We start from the raw sequence: 19,357 nt of genomic DNA, 5'->3' as shown, positions 1-19,357 counted from the left end.
GAAGTGTCCTGCACTTCTTTTGACGAGGCTGTAATTTTACGAGCTGTCTTTTGACAGCGACGCGTAAAATGACAGGTCGTCGGCACAGAACATCGTAAAGCCCATTGAAAGTAATGGGCAGATGTTTGCCGACGTATTGGAGCCGTGTTTTCAGACGTAATTCGAGGCGTAAAACGCCGGGATAGAAATACATAGCTGCTCTCTTCTAAAAACAGTGCCACACCTGACCAAATGGTGTGAGTGTAGTATTGCAGCTTAGCCCCATTAAAGTCAAAACTAGTCATACGTACCACAAAACAGGTGTGGTGCAGTTTCTAGAAGCAGCCATGCAGGTTTAACTTTTTCTACTAGAAGGGGATTGTCCGGAAGGCATGTATAAACTAGCAGACAAATTAAAAGTCAGCAAGCAGCGTTGAACGAAGTTTAAAAAACAAAAACACACAGCGTTTCAAGACTCTTTATTTTAAACTAGAAATATATCAATCAAATTTTAGTCACACATTAAAATATAAAAATATTTTAACAATTAATTAAGCCTACTTTAAGATTGATTGTCTTCTTTCTAAAGTTATACATTCTCAAAATTCATATCCTAGCGACAGATTCTAACCCCAGCTTCTTGTTCCACAAAAATGCCAGCATAAAGGAATCATTGAACGTGTGCAGGTGTTGGATTGGATCAGACAGTTCATAGAAAGACATCAGTCCACAGTCATAATCCAAGTATATTCCAATTTTATGGGTTAAGTTGTAGTTGCATATATCTTCCCGTTCATAATCATGTTCTGCAAAAAGTTCATCGGATAGTTCATACCAACTTATACACCAGGATTTGTTATTTGTACCCATGCGTGATGCATTGTCACTTCTCCTTACACTGTTGTAGGTCACACCAACAGACCAGTTTCCATCTTTAAAGACTTCAACTTCCCAATAATGTTTTCCTGAGCAAAACTTCTTGTTGCTTAATACTTGCTGGGTATCGAATCTTTCAGGAAGATGGGGGTCGAAATTTTTGCCTGCAGGCCTCACTAACCTCTTTCAAATCATGTGAGAGTGCAAGATTATGGTTCGCTGTATTAACATTCAGTATCAAATCCGTAGAATCTTCCATATGAAAGCCACAACATTTCTTCATTTTTGTAATAAAGTCCGGCAAACTATACAGAGCTCTGAGCAATGTCACAATCAAAATTTCTACATCCAATGTCTCTAAATATAATGTGGGCATACAACCAAGTTTAGTATTCATATTAATAGTTTTCTTGAGGAGAGTAAGGGCATGACCACACGTGGCGGATTTCCTCCGCAACTGTCCGCATCAATGCCGCACAGAATCTGCGTTGCAGATTCTGCTGCGGATCTGCACAAAATGTGCAGAAAATTGATGCGGACTAGCTGCTGCGGACTGCGGTAAAAGTACTTCCCTTCTCCCTATTCAGTGCAGGATAGAGAGAAGGGACAGCACTTTCCCTTGTGAAAGTCAAAGAAATTCATACTTACCGCCCGTTGTCTTGGTGACGCGTCCCTCCTTCGGCATCCAGCCCGATCTCCCTGGATGACGCGGCAGTCCATGTGACCGCTGCAGCCTGTTATTAGCCTGTGATTGGCTGTAGCCGTCACTTAGACTGAAACGTCATCCTGGGAGGCCGGACTGGAGACAGAAGCAGGGAGTTCTCGGTAAGTATGAACTTCATTTTTTTTTACAGATACATGTTTATTGGGATCGGTAGTCACTGTCCCGGGTGCAGAAACAGTTACTGCCGATCGCTTAACTCTTTCAGCACCCTGGACAGTGACTATTTACTGACGTCTCCTAGCAACGCTCCCGTCATTACGGGAGCCCCATTGACTTCCTCAGTCTGGCTGTAGACCTAGAAATACATAGGTCCAGCCAGAATGAAGAAATGTCAAGTTAAAAAAGCAAGACGGATCCGCAGCACACATAACATGTGCATGACAGCTGCGGACTTCATTGCGGAAATTAGAATCTCCATTGAAGTCAATGGAGAAATTCCGCCATGAGTCCGCCACTGCTCCGCAACAGACAGAGCATGCTGCGGACACCAAATTCCGCTCCGCAGCCTATGCTCCGCAGCGGAATTTTACGCCTCGTCTAAACGAACACTGCTAAATTAAAGTGTAAGTCAATGGACAAACGGCTCCGCTGCGGATTAACGCTGCGGAGTGTCCGCAGCGGAATTTAAGTGAAATTCCGCCACGTGTGAACCCAGCCTTAAATGATCTGGGATTTTAAAGATTTCTTGAAACTGAAGCTTTTTCTTGTGCAGCTCCTTCATTTCTTTGTCAAGTTTTTGAATGTGTTGAGAATGTGAGCTGAAAGCCGCTTTTTCCTGCTCCGTAATTTCATCACGCGTTTTGTTTTCCAGAAAGTTCAGTTGTACTCGGAGCCCTTGGAAAAGAGCAGAGACTCTATGTTTTAAGTTGAAGGAGGTTTTTTTTTTAACGTATTTTTTGTGTTCCTCCATATCCCAGAAAAGTTTTTCAGTCCATTCTATTTCTAATGTTAAGTCCTTTACAGAGCCCCATAAATGAAGTCTCTTTTTCTCACCTGCTTTACTGAGAACCTCTACTTTATGACCTTCATGTTTCTCATTGAGACTACATAAAGAACACAAAAATGAATTATCTTCGAGGCAATAATACTTTATCAGCTTGTTGTGCTCAGGACATTTTCAGTCCTCCTGAGAATCAGTCGGTTCAATTAAGATGTGGTTAGACGACTTGCTGTGGTTCATTAGATGAAGTTGGCACAGTGCAGCTTCACAGTGTAGACAGGTTTTTACAGCAGGTGCAAGAGAAGTCACGTACAGTATATCTCCGTACCCAGTGGCGTAGCTATAGGGGTCGCAGCGGTCGCAATTGCGACCGGGCCCCGAAGCCAGGGGGGCCCACGGCCCCCCCACCACATCAATAAAAAGTTACTATAGTAACTCGGGCCGCGGGCCCCTGTTACTATAGTAACAGACTGTACTTACCTTCCTGGTTCCGGATCGCTGCGGAGGTCCTGACGTCAAGCGCTGTGCACAGCGCATGACGTCACAGCGCTATGCGCCGCGCACAACATCGAGAAGACAGGACCTCCGCCGCGACTGAAGAGGAAGGTAAGATTAGTATCCCTGACTGCTAAAGCTAACTGGCGGGGTCCGACTCCCGGGACCCGTCAATCAGCTGTTTTGAAGGGGCCGCAGCACTCGTACGAAAGCTGCTTCCCCTTCATTCCGGTCACATCATTCCGGTCACACTGTGAATCCGTGTCGGCGATTCACAGTGTGAGCGAGTAAGTGAAATGAAGGGGAAGCAGCTCTCGTACGAGTGCTGCGGCCCCTTCAAAACAGCGGATTGGCGGGTCCCGGGAGACAGACCCCGACACATCAGCTATTGATGGCCTATCCTGAGGATAGGCCATCAATGTTTAGGGACCGGACAACCCCTTTAAGCCTACGATGTAGCAGGCTTAGAGGGCCCATGAGACAGGATCACAGCTTGTGTGATGCTGTCTGCTGGGCCCTGTATCTAAGCCAATCACATGGTAGGCTTAGATACATGGCCCATGTGTGATCCTGTCTGATGGGCCCTGTATATAATCCTACCACACTGTAGGTTTAGATGCAGGGCCCAAGCACTCAGTAATCTTATACTGTATGGGTATGTTCACACGAGGGCGTCCGTAACGGCTGAAATTACGGGGATGTTTCAGCCTGAAAACATCCCCGTAATTTCAGCCGTAACGGCATGTGCAGGCGCTTGAACACCGCGTCCATTACGGACGTAATTGGCGCTGCTATTCATTGGAGTCAATGAATAACTGTTCCAATTACGGCCAAAGAAGTGACAGGTCACTTCTTTGACGCGGGCGTCTATTTACGCGCCGTCATTTGACAGCAGCGCGTAAATATACGCCTCGTGTGAACAGACAAACGTCAGCCCATTGCTTTCAATGGGCAGATGTTTGTCAGCGCTATTGAGGCGCTATTTTCGGACGTAATTCGGGGCAAAAACGCCTGAATTACGTCCGTAATTAGTGCGTGTGAACATACCCTATAAGATTACTGTCTGCTGGATCCTGTATCTAAGCCTACCTTGTGGTAGGCTTAGATACAGGATCCCACAGACCGTATCACACATGGTCCCTGTATCTAAGCCTAACACATGTGTTACTAATAGTTGTTTTTTTTGTGTTTTCTTACAGGTTCGGTCCTTGGACTACGACGGATTCCAGGACTACTTCGATGACGGCTTTTTTTATTATCAATAAAATGGTTAATGGGGGTTGTGTGGTTTTTTTTTTATTTCAATAAAATATTTTTTCTATGTCTTTGTGGTTTTTTTTAAACTATATTACTACCGCCTTAGTAATGGCCGCCAGCTGATTGACAACATCCATTGCTAAGGCGGGGCTTAGTGTTAGCCAGTGCAGAGGCCAACACTAATCCCCATTATTACCCCAGTACCCACCACCACCAGGGGTGCTGGGAAGAGCCAGATACCATCCAGTACTTGACCATCTGTAGTGATGGTCGGCCACTGGGGCAGCCGCTGGCTGGTATTATCAGGAGGGGAAAGGCGAAAAACAGTGGCCTTTCCCACCCTGGTGATGCTAGGCTGCTGCTGCTTTATCGTATCTGGCTGGTTATGAAAAATGGGGGGGACCCCACGTCATTTAAAAAAAAATAAAAATAAAAATAACCAGCCAGATACAACACAGCAGCAGCAGGCAGCCACTGTTTTTTGGCCTTCCCCAGCCTAAGGCTGGGTTCACACGACCTATTTTCAGACGTAAACGAGGCGTATTATGCCTCGATTTACGCCTGAAAATACGGCTCCAATACGTCGGCAAACATCTGCCCATTCATTTGAATGGGTTTGCCGATGTACTGTGCCGACGACCTGTAATTTACGCGTCGTCGTTTGACAGCTGTCAAATGACGACGCGTAAAATGACTGCCTCGTCAAAGAAGTGCAGGACACTTCTTTGGACGTTTTTGGAGCCGTTTTCTCATAGACTCCAATGAAAACAGCTCCAAAAACGGACGTAAAAACGCAGCGAAAAACACGAATTGCTCAAAAAACGTCTGAAAATCAGGGGCTGTTTTCCCTTGAAAACAGCTCTGTATTTTCATACGTTTTTGGTCACTACATGTGCACATACCCTCATACTACCAGCCTGCGGCCACCCCAATGTCTGACCATCACTGCAGATGGTCGGGTACTGGTTCGTACCCGGCTCTTCCCAGTACCCCTGGTGGAGGTGGGTACCGGGGTAATAACGGGGGTTAGTATTGGCCTTTGCACCGGCTAACATTAAGCCCCGCCTTAGTAATGGAGGTTGCCAATCAGCCAGCGGCTATTACTAAGGCGGTGATAATAAAGTTTAGAAAGATACAAGCACATAGAAAAAATATTTTATTGAAATAAAAAACACAACCCCCATTAACCATTTTATTGACAATAAAAAAATGCTGTCATTGAAGTCCTCGAATCCGAAGTCCAACAACCGAACCTGTAAAAAAACACAAACACACAAAAATAATCAGCAAGCAAAATTATTATTCTTACCTTTCCTGGGTCCAGCGCTGGAGCTGCAATGTCAGCGAGCAGAGTCCTGTATCTAATCCTATCATGTGTGATACTGTCTGCTCAACCACTGTATCTAATCCTATCTATACTTCATAGGGTCATAGTGCTATAGATATGCTATGCTGTCTCAAATACACACATAAATTTTTTTTTTGGGGGGAAAGGGGGGGGGAACACATATGTATTGGGGCTATTTCCCCTGACATTATAAGTCCTTAGTGACGCCCCGGCTGCTAGCGCTGCATTGTTGGGTCACTTTGGAGACCCAGCGATGCAGCTGAAAGCTGCGGACCGTCGGCCATGAGAAGTTTGCGGGGGGGGGGGGCCCAATAAGAGCTTTTGCATCGGGCCCATGAGCCTTTAGCTACGCCCCTGTCTGTACCTTCTGCATGTTCACGAATAGAACGATAATGTTCCACTACATTACCTAATTTCAGGTTCCTTTGCAGGACTGGATGACTTTTAAACTCTGCTCTGCATTCAGGACAAGAGCAAATACCAGTTCTCTTTCTTTCACATATATCACCGATTGGAATCGCTTCTCATGGTATGACTTTTACTAGCTGGGCGCTCTGACGAGAAGTATCATCCACTTCTCTTCAGAACGCCCAGCTTCTGGCAGTGCAGATCTGTGACGTCACTCACAGGTCCTGCATCGTGTCGGACACATCGGCACCAGAGGCTTAAGTTGATTCTGCAGCAGCATCGGCGTTAGCAGGTAAGTCAATGTAGCTACTTACCTGCAAACGCCGATGCTGCTGCAGAATCATCTGTAGCCTCTGGTGCCGATGTGTCCCCGCTCGTCTGACATGATGCAGGACCTGTGAGTGACGTCACAGCGTGATCTCTCGAGAACACGCTGTGTCTGCACTGCCAGAAGCTGGGCGTTCTGAAGAGAAGTGGATGATACTTCTCATCAGAACGCCCAGCTAGTAAAAGTATTAAAAACGCGCCGATGTACGCACATAATACACGCCCAGTTGGACTTTTGCAAGCCTCATTTGCATAACTACAAAAATGGTCATAACTTGGCCAAAAATGCTCGTTTTTTTAAAAATAAAAACGTTACTGTAATCTACATTGCAGCGCCTATCTGCTGCAATAGCAGATAGGGGCTGCAAAATCTGGTGACAGAGCCTCTTTAAGCATCATGTTGGTGCACAAAAGGAAGTGTGTATTTAATACAACTATGTTGTACGATGTTTTGGGGTTTGTGTGAAAACAACATAAACTCTGCATTTATAATTTTAATCACGTGTGGAAAATCTTTCTTTCACATATATCACCAATTGGAATCGCTTCTCATGGTATGAGGTCACATGTCTTAACAGGTTTGCAGCATTTATCTACCCCATAGTTGAGGCATTCGTTTATCGGTAGGGGTTTGGGATTACTGGTACAAAGGCGTTACTATTTTGTCGCCAGCAACTAGCCGACTTCTGGCAGAAAGGGCAGTTGGCATAGGATAGGAAGTGATTGGTGAAGACAAGGGTATGTTGCGCCAAGGACTTGCTGGCCCTAAAAATGGGAACTCCAAACCCCTACAGATTTAAGCTCGCAACCCACGTCAAGGGTCCTCAACACAACTACCCCCCCCCCCCCCAAAAACACAAAGTACAAGGGTGAGAAACGACCTTTCTCTACAATAATAAGAACTTAGCAACACTTTAAATGCCAACGTGCTGCCAGGGTACAGCTCCTGCAGGGCTGTCAAAATACTCGGCAAATTGCTGACGCACTCGGAGACCAGATGTTTGTGGGCGCCCTACTAGAACAGGCTGCACAATGTTGGCGGTGGGTGCATTTGTTACCATATATTCCTCATCATAACTGCCATCATGTATGCGGGTAAAGTTATGCAGAACAACACATGCTTTGATCACACGTGTCACATTGGGCGGTGACATTTGCATTGTTTTTTTTTTTTTTAAACTTTTTTTTATTGAGTTTTACATATATCTTTAACATACATATAATATAATATTATAGCAGAAATGTACAATACATCACATTATTTATACCCTGAAACTGGTACAGCTATGGTACATAGTCTTTCTTCCGCTGGTAAGTCCAAACTTTTCTAACTTATAGAGCTATTGCAGCTTTGGCAACAGATTACACATAAAAAACCAAAAACATTTAACACATTAACTATGGTAGCCTAACCAATAATTCCTCATTTGTCTCTTCTCTTGCTCCTTTTATGTCTTGCTTTCAATGTGTTCCTATCTGACTGTTTGATTCTGCTGTTTTTAGTTTCCCTAATGTCCCTTTAATATCTTCGACGAGATACCATTTAGTTTGTCTAAAACCTTCCATCGTTTTTGCTATATCGGATTCTGTCATTTGTTCTAAAAATGGCCTCCATTTTCTAAAAAATTTCACCGTCCCCCGCTCTTTGTGCCTCAGTGCTTCCATTCTGTCCGAATGTAAATATCCATGTAGTTGCTGGACTAATTGTTCCATCTTTGGGGTGTTAGTTTCCAACCAATTTTTCAGGATGCACCTCTTGGCTATAAGTATTATTATGTGTGCTAACGGCGGTATGCGTTGCAATATTCCCTCTTCTGCAGTGTCCACTAACGCTATTGAATGAAATAATAACAGCGTCGGGCTCAATGGAATAGTTTTACCCCATAGCTTCTTGATATATGTTAATACTTCCGTCCAATATCCCTGAGTAGCCGAACACAACCAGATACCATGATATAAGTCTGTGTGCGGCTGAGCACACTTTGGGCAGGAATGCATCCTATTTGGATTTTCAGCTGTGGGTGGTATATTAAAAGCATAAATGGCTGCATGTATCAGTCTAAATTGTGTCTCCCTCCACACTTCATTAATCACATGTTTTCTCACTGTTTGCCATCCCTCCAGTAATTGTTCATTTATATCTGGGGTTTTGAAAATACGTCTCCAATATGGAAATTGATTTTTATTTTCTAGTTTTACATAAATACCTTTCATTGCCCGATATAATTCCGACAGGGACTTCCTATGGGAATCTTCTCCCACTAGTGTATCAAAGGGATTGTCTATTATTTCTTTTTCTAAATTCCCCACCAGCTTCGTACAAAAAGCTCTAATTTGCATATATTGTAAAAAATGAGTTTGCTGAATTCCATATTCACTCCCCAGTTCTGTTAGCGTCTTTAACCTTGGTTCCGTCCCATGCAATACATGTTCTACTGTGTCTATCCCTTTGTTTTTCCATGCCTTAAATAGACTGCTAGACTGCCCCGCCGGAAACCGGGCATCATTCCAAAGGGGCAAATACTTAGATAATTGGAAGGAAAGGCCCTGTTTTTTCCTCACTTCCTTCCAACACATTATTGTGTCACGTAATATGACTGAGGACTTGACCTTTTGAGGTAGGTGTCCTAGCTTAGTGTGTAACAAAGCCCGGAGATCATATTCTCCCGCCAGAGCCGACTCCAAGTTTCTATTCGAATAGTGGCTAGTTTTATGTATCCAGTCCAGGACATGGCGGAAAAGGCTAGCTATATTATAACCTCTCAAGTGTGGTATGTTCACCCCCCCTTGCCAATGATATCCCTGTAATTTTAGCAATGACACTCTAGGGCGCTTATTCATCCATATGAATTTCGTTATGGCCGAATTGAAGGCATTTACATCTTTATGTTTTAGCAACAGAGGCAGTGTTTGCAGTGGATAAAGTAATCTCGCAAAGGAAATCATTTTGACCAAATGGCATCTCCCAAACATGGACAATGGTAAAGCCATCCATCTTTGTAGTTCCACTTTTATTTTGCTGAAAATGGGTTCGTAATTTAGTTGGTATAGCGTTCCTGTGCTCCGCCCTATATGTATTCCCAGATATTTTATTCGTGTTTTTGCTATTTTAATTCCCAGTCGCTGAAGGTTCTCGTCTGCTGTGTGATTATGATGTGTTAAACCTAAAAGTTCACACTTGCTTGTGTTAATTTTCAGTCCCGCATGTTTTCCATATTCCTGAATCACTTCAAATACTCTAGGCAAGTGCCTGGACGGTTGGGAAAGAAACAACAGAATGTCATCTGCAAAGACCGCTGTCTTAACTTCCATTTCGCCTACTTGGATCCCTGAGTATATCTGCCCTCGCTCCAGAACCCGTATCAGAGGCTCCAAAGCAAGGTCAAATAAAAGTGGTGACAAGGGACACCCCTGCCGTGTGCCTTTTGACAACTTAAACATTTTTGATCTAATGCCCGGAGTGCAAACTGCTGCTGTTGGATTATTGTATAGCGTTTTCAAATATACTCTGAATGCTCCTTGTATATTGAATTTATCCATGACCATATCTAACCACCTCCACTCAACATTATCAAATGCTTTTTCAGCATCCAATAACACTATCGCTGCCTGGTTGTGTGACTTTACTTCGGCCCTTATCCCGTCCATGACTCCCAGTACCTTTCTTATGTTTGTCACTGCCGACCTGCCTTACATTTGCATTGTTGACATAAGGACCCTCCACTTGTTTGACATGATGCCAAAGGCGCATTCGACACATCGTCGTGCTCTGCTTAGGCGGTAATTGAAGGTGCGCCTACATTCATCCAAGCCCCTCCTCGCAAACGGACGCATTACTTGTCAGGCCAAAACCCTCATCTGCAACGATAACATATGGGATTGGTGGGCCACTGGAGCCAGGGAGGAGGGTAGGTTCGGGAACAGCAAGTTGGTTAGCCATTAGCCGCTGGGCCATTCTGGATGAGCGAAATATGCGTGCATTAGCAGAGCTTCCATACGACCCTATGTCTACTATGGTAAAGCATAAATTACTGTCCGCCAAGGCCAACAAGACATGGAAAAATACTGCTTGTAGTATCTCGAGCCAGAGTGGGGGGGTTTCTTGACACGAAGGTGCTTCCCATCTAGTGCACCAATACAGTGGGGAAATTGGGTGTCGGTCTGAAACTGTTGGGCTATTCGAAGCCAGTGTTGGGCCGTTGGCTGAGTCATCACGGTGCTCTTTAATCTGAGCCACAGGACGACACAGGTTGATGTGACAATGCCGGAAATTGTGGACACTCCAAGAAGGAATTCGAAATGAAGCGAATGGTAACTATTGCCTGTGGCCAAAAATCTACATGAAGTCAGAAAAACAAACAAAGAAGACATGTTAGGTAGGACATGCCATCGTGTAAGATGGTTTTACAAACATCACATACCACAAGGAGCCGCTCCTCTCGGGAAATGCAGCGACGCATGTTTGTCTCCTGGTAGGTTATTCCTGGCCGAACCAGCTCAAGCAGCATATCGAAGGCGCCGACAGACAGGCGGCAAAATGAGCGAAATTTATCAGGGTGACGACGGAGGTCAGCATACAGAGTATGAAAGTGGCCTTTTGAGGTGCGATGTGCCACAATTGGATGAACCCAAATCCTACCTCTTCTACGCCAGTGTGCCAGTAGCATGGGACGGAGTTCCCCAAATCTACGGGAAACCATCCACGCTAGCAGAACACGGGCCAGCGAGCTAGACGGCATTAATGCAGTTGAGCATGCCAAATAACCACAAATAGGGGTTGTAAGAAACACTCTTTCGCACAAAGGTAAAAAATGCTGCTTCACAGGTGCGCACAGTAAGCAGGGGTGTGGCATTGTTGGGCTTTTTGTAGGCTGGCGTAAACGTAACACCTCCTTCCGTTTTTCCATGCGCGGGAAAAACGCATGCCGTACGCGCGTATACAACGCACAAACGCGCCAAATACGCATGCCACACGCTGCTGACACGCGCGCAAAACGCAGTGTTTTTGCGCGCGCGCGCGCGCGCAAAACGCTCACGTTCGTCTGAATCCGCCCTGAAAGCAAAGTTTACAAACAGATTTGCTGTGGAAATTTTCTGTGACAAATCCACACCAAGGCGAAATTCACACGAATGCGTGAGTTTTGCGCGTGCAAAAAACGCTGAATTTTTTGCGCGTTGCAGTTCCGTGTGTCATAAGTGTTTGGTGCGTGGCTGCGTGATTTTTACACATATGCCATCCTTATGACACGCGTTTTTGATGTTTTGAAAAAGAGATGAAGGGAAAAAAAACAACACCTCCATCTCTTGATCTACTGTTGCGCGAATCAGCCACAGCACACGGAAGTGCGTCCATGTGCTGCGCGTGATTTTCACGCACCCATTGACTTCAATGGGTACGTGATGCGCAAAACACGCTCAAGTATAGGACATGTCGTGAGTTTTACGCAGTGGACACACGCTGCGAGAAAATCACGGACTGTCTGAACTTCCCCATTGAGTTACATAGGTCCGTGTGACACGCGTGATTTTCAATAAGGCCCAAATCTTAAAAAAAAAAAAAAGAAGTATATTTAACCGTACCACAGTGCTCCTGTGGTGATGTTTCCCTGGCTTAAAGAGGATCTGTCAATAGTTTATTAATGCCCTATCGCCTAATCTAATAGGGCTGTGATGCTGATAACTACAGAGTAATTTTTAAAAACAAAATATTTATTATTTGCAAAGTTATGAGCATTTTTCTAAATACGCTAATTTGGGGAATGTATGGCGCATGGCCGTAGTCATTCTGCCTCTTAATAAATGCTTCTGCCTCAATAATTGGAAAGAAGTTTACTCCAACTTTTCAGTCGATTCAAGCCTCATGCACACGACCCATAGTGCTTTTTGCAGTCAGCAAATTCAAGGACCCGCGGTACGGATTTGCGGAACAGATCTCCTCTGTAGTGCATCCGTGAGTCATCCGCATTTACAGATCCTCTAAAAGAGGGCAAGGCAAAAAAAAAAAAAAAAAGTGTCACAAGCTTGTCCCAACTCCTTGAGTAGGTCACATGATTGCTCAGGAGCCATTAGCAACTGTTCCGCAAAGCCGCAATTGCGGACACACAGAGGTGTATCTGCAGTTTTCACAGCCCCATACGCTTCTGTGGGCCAGTCCGTATGGAGTTTGCGGACCATAGAATGACAGACATGTCCTGAGTTTCTGCGGTACGAATTTGCGGTCCTGCAGGGAACAGTGAAAGTCACGGTCGTGTGCATGGGGACATAGGAATGAATGGGTCTGCAATACATCCGCAGATTCGTGTGCATGAGGCCTAAGACAGTCATATGAAATGCCAGTCTTAATAAATCCATCCCATGGGTTTTATGCATTTTACATTGGTGTTTTTCTTGGCATTCTTAAATTGTCCTAGAGAAGCTCATAAAAAAAAATAAAAAAAAATTTGAAAAATTTAAAAAAAGGAGGGGTTGAAATCCACAGTGAACATCCAGAGTAGAATGCGGCGGTTATGAAATAACTCCGGAAAGACATTCGGAAGCATGTGGGTGAGGGTTGTTGAAAGCTCATCCACATGCCAGGGACTGTGATAGGGCTCATCCACATGTAGCAGAATTGCTGCATAATTTCCATCCGGAATTGCGGACGCAAGATACGCAGCAGAGTACAGTAGCAGCAAAACGGGGGAGATTTAACACATCTCATCCACACGTTGCGTAAAAATTCAGAGCAGAAATTGACCTGCGGCTCCTAGCATTGTGAAGAACGCAGCAAAGTACACACCATTTTCTGCAGTCAAAACCCCATGAAACGGTGCATTTTTGCCACGGCGGAAAGCCTGCTACTTTCAACAGAATTGTTTCAGAAAATTCTGTTACATGTGGACAAGCCCATATACTGCAAATCTGCAGCATTTTTTTTTTGTCACGAGTGAATACAGCCTAAAGAGGGGAATCCAGTCCCATTTATCACAGGACCTATTAAGACAGACAATTTAGGCTGGGTCCACTGGTCATGGTTTTAATGTGTTTTGTTTTTTTGCCTAAAACTGCACCAAAACCACAATTTTCACAAAATCACAGCAAAAGAAAAAAAGGACATTTTTACGAGACATATTAACCCAGTCTAGACGACATTCTCTCATATAAAAATTTAAATCAGAAAGACTTGACAAAATAACCTTACCTTTTGTTAATTATTACACAGTGGTAGAAGCTTCGCAAATAATATATGTCGCAAACAACACAATCACTACTCCAATCTAGCCAGTTGAAAACTCAGTTGCTGTGTGTAGTTCAGCCCTTTTGACCTTATTTGCTAATTGGCAGCAGCTTCTACAGAATTATTTTAGGTTCCATTCAGATGTAGTGGTGAAGGTGTGGTTAAAACCGCATTGGAGGGAAACAAAACAAAAACAAAAAACAAACACAAAAACACCCATCTGAAAACTGTATGCCTTTCTCCCACAAATTTGGTGAGTTTTATTTATATGGTTGCAGTTTTTTTAATGTCTGGGAATGACAGAAACAGCTGAGTACAGCGAGGGTGGTGCAGGATCTGTGGGTATGGGACCCCCGTTTTCAAAATTAATGGGGGTCTGAGCGATCAGAAAATGATCTCCTATCCTGTGATTTATGATTTTGTGAATACCCCTTTAAAAGGTAACTAAACCTTCTACAAACTTCTGACATGTCATGGTGACATGTCAGAAATTTTGATCGGTGAGGGTCCGAGCACTGAGACCCCCACCGCTAGCTAAAACTCATAGACTGTCTATTGAGTCCGTACACCGCTAAAATCGGCTTTCCGAGAAAAGCCGATCAAAAGCCGAGCACTTCTGTCGCTTCGTTCTAGCGATTGGTGGGGGTCTCCGTGCTCGGACTCTCACCGATCAAAACTTCTGACATGTCACTATGACATGTCAGAAGTTTGTTGAAAGTTTAGTTACACTTCAATTGTGTTTATGGATGTGCGTTTGTTATACAAACTGTGTGCTTTTCAGACGGCTTTTGGCCATGTGTGCAAATATGCTCCAAGTTCTCGTTCCCATTTGCTGATTCAGTCAGTATTTGTATCATTTATTTTGGGCCCAAATCAGAAAAAAAGAGAAAAAGTATTAGGACATCTCCATACGTAGCGGAATGCTGTGGATTTTCTGTGCGATTTGCACACATAAATTCCACTGCAGATAACAATATTAGCTTTGTGGAACAAATCTCAATCTCATGTTGCGGATTTTTGGCAGGTATAAATTGACCTTCGGTGCAGATTTTTTTTTTTACCACAGATTTCATCCATTTCAAAGTAGAGAGGAGAAATCCACATGAAGAATTTGCTACGGATTTGCGGCGGAAGCGTTGACCCAGCCTTGTGGTATATTTACATATTGCTGTTGTTGATCTATGGTGGCTTTTGCAGCGATGTTTGTAATATCGGCAAAGACCATGCCATATTTGTGAAACACAACTCATATACAACTCGTATAAATGACAGAGCCTGTATGGCACGACGCGGAGGCTGTAAGGCTCTGTCCACTGCTGTACGTCCACTGAGCACTGCAGTGTGCATGAGCCCTAAGGTTTTATTTACATGAGTTTATGACAATCACAACAAAAAAACCTACCTCTGTAAACACACCTTTAGGCTGGATTCACACGAGCACATTACGTCCGTAATGGACGGAACGTATTTCGGCCGCAAGTCCCGGACCGAACACAGTGCAGGGAGCCGGGCTCCTAGCATCATAGTTATGTACGACGCTAGGAGTCCCTGCCTCTCCGTGGAACTACTGTCCCGTACTGAAAACATGATTACAGTACGGGACAGTTGTCCTGCAGAGAGGCAGGGACTCCTAGCATCGAACATAACTATGATGCTAGGAGCCCGGCTCCCTGCACTGTGTTCGGTCCGGGACTTGCGGCCGAAATACGTTCCGTCCATTACGGACGTAATGTGCTCGTGTGAATCCAGCCTTATGCTAGGGCTTACTTTTCATAACTAGCGACGTTCTAGATGCATTCCAGAGTAAGGCCTCATTCACAAGAGCGTATCAGATTCACACGCGTGAAAAACGCACGTGAATCTGGTCCGTGTGTGTTGCGTTATGCATCAGTGTGCTTTGTGAGTGGCATGCATTATTCACTCTCACAAAGCACACTATTTTTAAAAAAATATATTTTCAATTGAGTTGATGCGCAAATCACGCACCCATTGACTTCAATGTGCGTGTAGGTGTGTAATAAGGCACCAATATAGGACATGCAGTGAGTTTCACGCAATGGACTCTCGCTGCGTGAAAAATCACGCATGTGTGAATGGCCCCATTGAAATCAACGCTTCATTGATTCATTGTTTCAACGCACAGCACACGGACATGATATACGCTCGTGTGAATGAGGCCTAAGGGTATGTTAGCACGGGCATATTGCATGTGTATTTTACAGCTCGTAATATACCTCAAAAATTGCCTCAAAACAGATCCCGATAAAAAAGACGTTTTTGAGGCCGATTTGCCATACACATTTAGGCCTAATTCACACAAGCATGTTCGGTCCGTGATATACGGACTGTATTTCGGCCTCATTTCCCGGACTGGACACACTGCAGGGAGCCGGACTCCTAGCACCATAGTTATCTATGACGCTAGGTGTCCCTGCCTCTCCGCGGAACTACTGTCACGTACTGAAAACATGATTACAGTACGGGACAGTTTTCCCGCAGCAAGGCAGGGACTCCTAGCGTCATAGATAACTATGACGCTAGGAGGCCGGCTCCCTGCAGTGTGTTCGGTCCGGGAAATGCGGCAGACATACGGACTGTATATCAAGGACCGAACGCGCTCGTGTGAATTAGGCCTTAGGGTATGTGCACACGTAGTGACCAAAAACGTCTGAAAATCCAGAGCTGTTTTCAAGGGAAAACAGACCCTGCTTTTCAGACGTTTTTTTACCAACTCGCATTTTTCGCGGCGTTTTTCGCGCCGTTTTCGCGGCGTTTTTTACGTCCGTTTTTGGAGCTGTTTTCATTGGAGTCTATGAGAAAACAGCTCCAAAAACGTCCAAAGAAGTGTCCTGCACTTCTTTTGACGAGGCTGTATCTTTACGCGTCATCGTTTGACAGCTGTCAAACGACGACGCGTAAATAACAGGTCGTCTGCACAGTATGTTGGCAAACCCATTCAAATGAATGGGCAGATGTTTGCCGACGTATTGTAGCCCTATTTTCAGACGTAAAACGAGGCATAATACGCCTCGTTTAGGGTATGTTCACACGTAGTCAACAAAACCGTCTGAAAATCCAGAGCTGTTTTCAAGGGAAAACAGACCCAGCTTTTCAGAAGTTTTTTTAACAACTCGCACTTTTCGCAGCGTTTTTCGCGCCGTTTTCGCTGCGTTTTTTACGTCCGTTTTTGGAGCTGTTTTCATTGGAGTCTATGAGAAAACAGCTCCAAAAACGTCCAAAGAAGTGTCCTGCACTTCTTTTGACGAGGCTGTATTTTTACGCGGCGTCGTTTGACAGCTGTCAAACAACGACGTGTAAATAACAGGTCGTCTGCACAGTACGTCGGCAAACACATTCAAATGAATGGGCAGATGTTTGCCGACGTATTGGAGCCCTATTTTCAGGCGTAAAACGAGGCATAATACGCCTCGTATACGTCTGAAATTTGGCCGTGTGAACATACCCTAACGTCTGAAAATAGGTCGTGTGAACCCAGCCTAACGGGGCATTTTTTTACATGCCGTTTTAAAAAACGGCCGCGTAAAAAACGCCCGGTGGGAACGGAACGCTGTTTTTCCCATTAAAATCAATAGGCAGATGTTTGGAGGCATTCAGCCCCCCGTATTTTCAGGGCGTTTACGGCCCGGAAAACGGCTGAAAATAGGCCGTGTGAACATAGCCTAACGGGTTATGCGGCCACATTTTTTTGCGTCTGTATTAGGCTATGTTCACACGGGGTATTTTGCCGAGTTTTTTGACGCGGAAACCACGTCGCAAAACTCCGCAGAAACGGCCCGAGAACGCCTCCCATTGATTTCAATGGGAGGCGTCGGCGTCTTTTTCCCGCGAGCAGTAAAACTGCCTCGCGGGAAAAAGAAGCGACATGCCCTATCTTCGGGCGCTTCCGCCTCTGACCTCCCATTGACTTCAATGGGAGGCAGGAGAAAGCGTACTTCTCGCTGTTTTATGCCCGCGGCGCTCAATGGCCGCGAAAATTGGCGTGCAGGGAGAGGAATATCTGCCTCAAAGTTCCAAACGGAATTTTGATGCAGATATTCCTCCCCCAAAATACTCCGTGTGAACATAGCCTTATGGTGGCAACACCCCATGGTTCAACTGAAGCAAACTTAGATCACCATAGAACCCTATGTCGGTCAGCTTTCCATTCCTTCAACCGCAAGAGGTCTAGATGTTGCATTTGTAATACGAACGGTGAGGGTATGTTCACACGGCTTATTTACGCACGTAATTCGGACGTTTTCCGCCTCGATTTACGTCCGAAAATGCGGCTCGATAGCGTCGGCAAACATCTGCCCATTGAAAGCAATGGGTTTTACGTTGGTTTGTTCCCACGAGGCGTAAATTTACGCGTCGCTGTCAAAAGACGGCGCGTAAATAGACGCCCGCTTCAAAGAAGTGCCTGTCACTTCTTCAGATGTAAATGGAGCCGTTTTCCATTGACACATGGAAAACAGCCCCGTAATTTCAGCCGTAACGGACGCTGCCATGTGAACATACCCTAACATGTGAGACAAGCGTATCATGGTTTTACAAAAAAATATATGCCTCTATTCGAAGCCATAACATAACAATGTGAAAAGAGCCAGGGATCCAAGATGTTGCCCGCGAACCAAAGTAAAATCCACAGATTTTTGTTAGGGTATGTTCACACGGCCTATTTACGGACGTAATTCGGGCGTTTTTGCCCCGAATTACGTCCGAAAATAGCGCCTCAATAGCGCTGACAAACATCTGCCCATTGAAAGCAATGGGCAGACGTTTGTCTGTTCACACGAGGCGTATATTTACGCGCCGCTGTCAAATGACGGCGCGTAACTAGACGCCCGCGTCAAAGAAGTGACCTGTCACTTCTTTGGCCGTAATTGGAGCCGCTATTCATTGACTCCAATGAATTGCAGCGCTAATTACGGCCGTAATTGACGCGGCGTTCAAGCGCCTGCACATGCCGGTACGGCTGAAGTTACGGGGATGTTTTCAGGCTGAAACATCCCCGTAATTTCAGCCGTTACGGACCCCCGCCGTGTGAACATACCCTTACAGTGTGCAGTTGCGGATTTTCGGTGCACTGAAAATCGGCAGCTAATCGCAGGCACCGCAAGGGGGAGCTGTTACAATGACGTTACTAGTGCTTCACTGAGCTAGACGGAACTTTGATTCCTGCCTTTGTTTCAAGAGGAATAGTACTGTAGGGCACTCGCTACTTCCGGGTCGGGCCTTCCCAAGATGGAGACTATACTAGAGCAACAGCGGCGCTACCATGAGGAAAAAGAACGGCTTATGGATGTCATGAGCAAGGAGATGATGGCAAAGAAAGCCACGGTGAGATAGCGTCACACTTTTCTGCGCTCCGCTTTCGGCGTGTCGTTGATTGCTGGAGTACCGGCAGAGCATGTCCTAGTGCCGGGTTCTGCTCCTTCATGTGCGGGTTATTCCCAGATGCTATTACTCTGCCGGTTCTATCTACACATGTATTCTGCATCTATAGTATAGTTACACGCTGATGTCGTTTTGCGCACATAGGATATTGTAGACGAGACCTATGTAAATAATCCGATTCCTGCCCCCCTTGTTGCAGGAGCAGTATATAGCAGGCATACATCCCCCACTACATAAGTAAGAATGTATTTAGTACAGGCATGGGTTATGGAATGTTTTAGAGCATTTTCGCTGCCTGGGTGAAGCTGGCATGTTCTCCATTAGTGGGGTCCTAATGATCTCACATAAAGCAGTTTTGTGGGAAAACCCCATTATATTGTGCATGTATAA

At 45.0% G+C, this 19,357-nt stretch overlaps 1 protein-coding gene and 1 pseudogene across 1 annotated transcript in view; one reads left to right on the top strand and one right to left on the bottom strand.

The window, feature by feature from the left end:
- Positions 1-585: 585 nt before the first annotated feature.
- LOC142741809 (tripartite motif-containing protein 60-like) lies at positions 586-9,666 on the bottom strand (annotated as a pseudogene).
- A 9,103-nt stretch (positions 9,667-18,769) lies between these two features.
- The window catches only part of SF3A3 (splicing factor 3a subunit 3), a 35,860-nt gene continuing 35,272 nt past the window's right edge, over positions 18,770-19,357 (top strand). Inside the window, exon 1 of the mRNA XM_075853249.1 lies at positions 18,770-18,910. Within this exon, the coding sequence (XP_075709364.1) occupies positions 18,815-18,910 (96 nt within the window). The 5' untranslated portion in view covers positions 18,770-18,814. The remainder of the gene's footprint in view (positions 18,911-19,357) is intronic.

Source organism: Rhinoderma darwinii, chromosome 2 (genome assembly GCF_050947455.1).
Source record: "Rhinoderma darwinii isolate aRhiDar2 chromosome 2, aRhiDar2.hap1, whole genome shotgun sequence".
NCBI classification, from domain to species: domain Eukaryota; kingdom Metazoa; phylum Chordata; class Amphibia; order Anura; family Rhinodermatidae; genus Rhinoderma; species Rhinoderma darwinii.
This window is presented reverse-complemented; position numbering and strand designations above follow the sequence as displayed.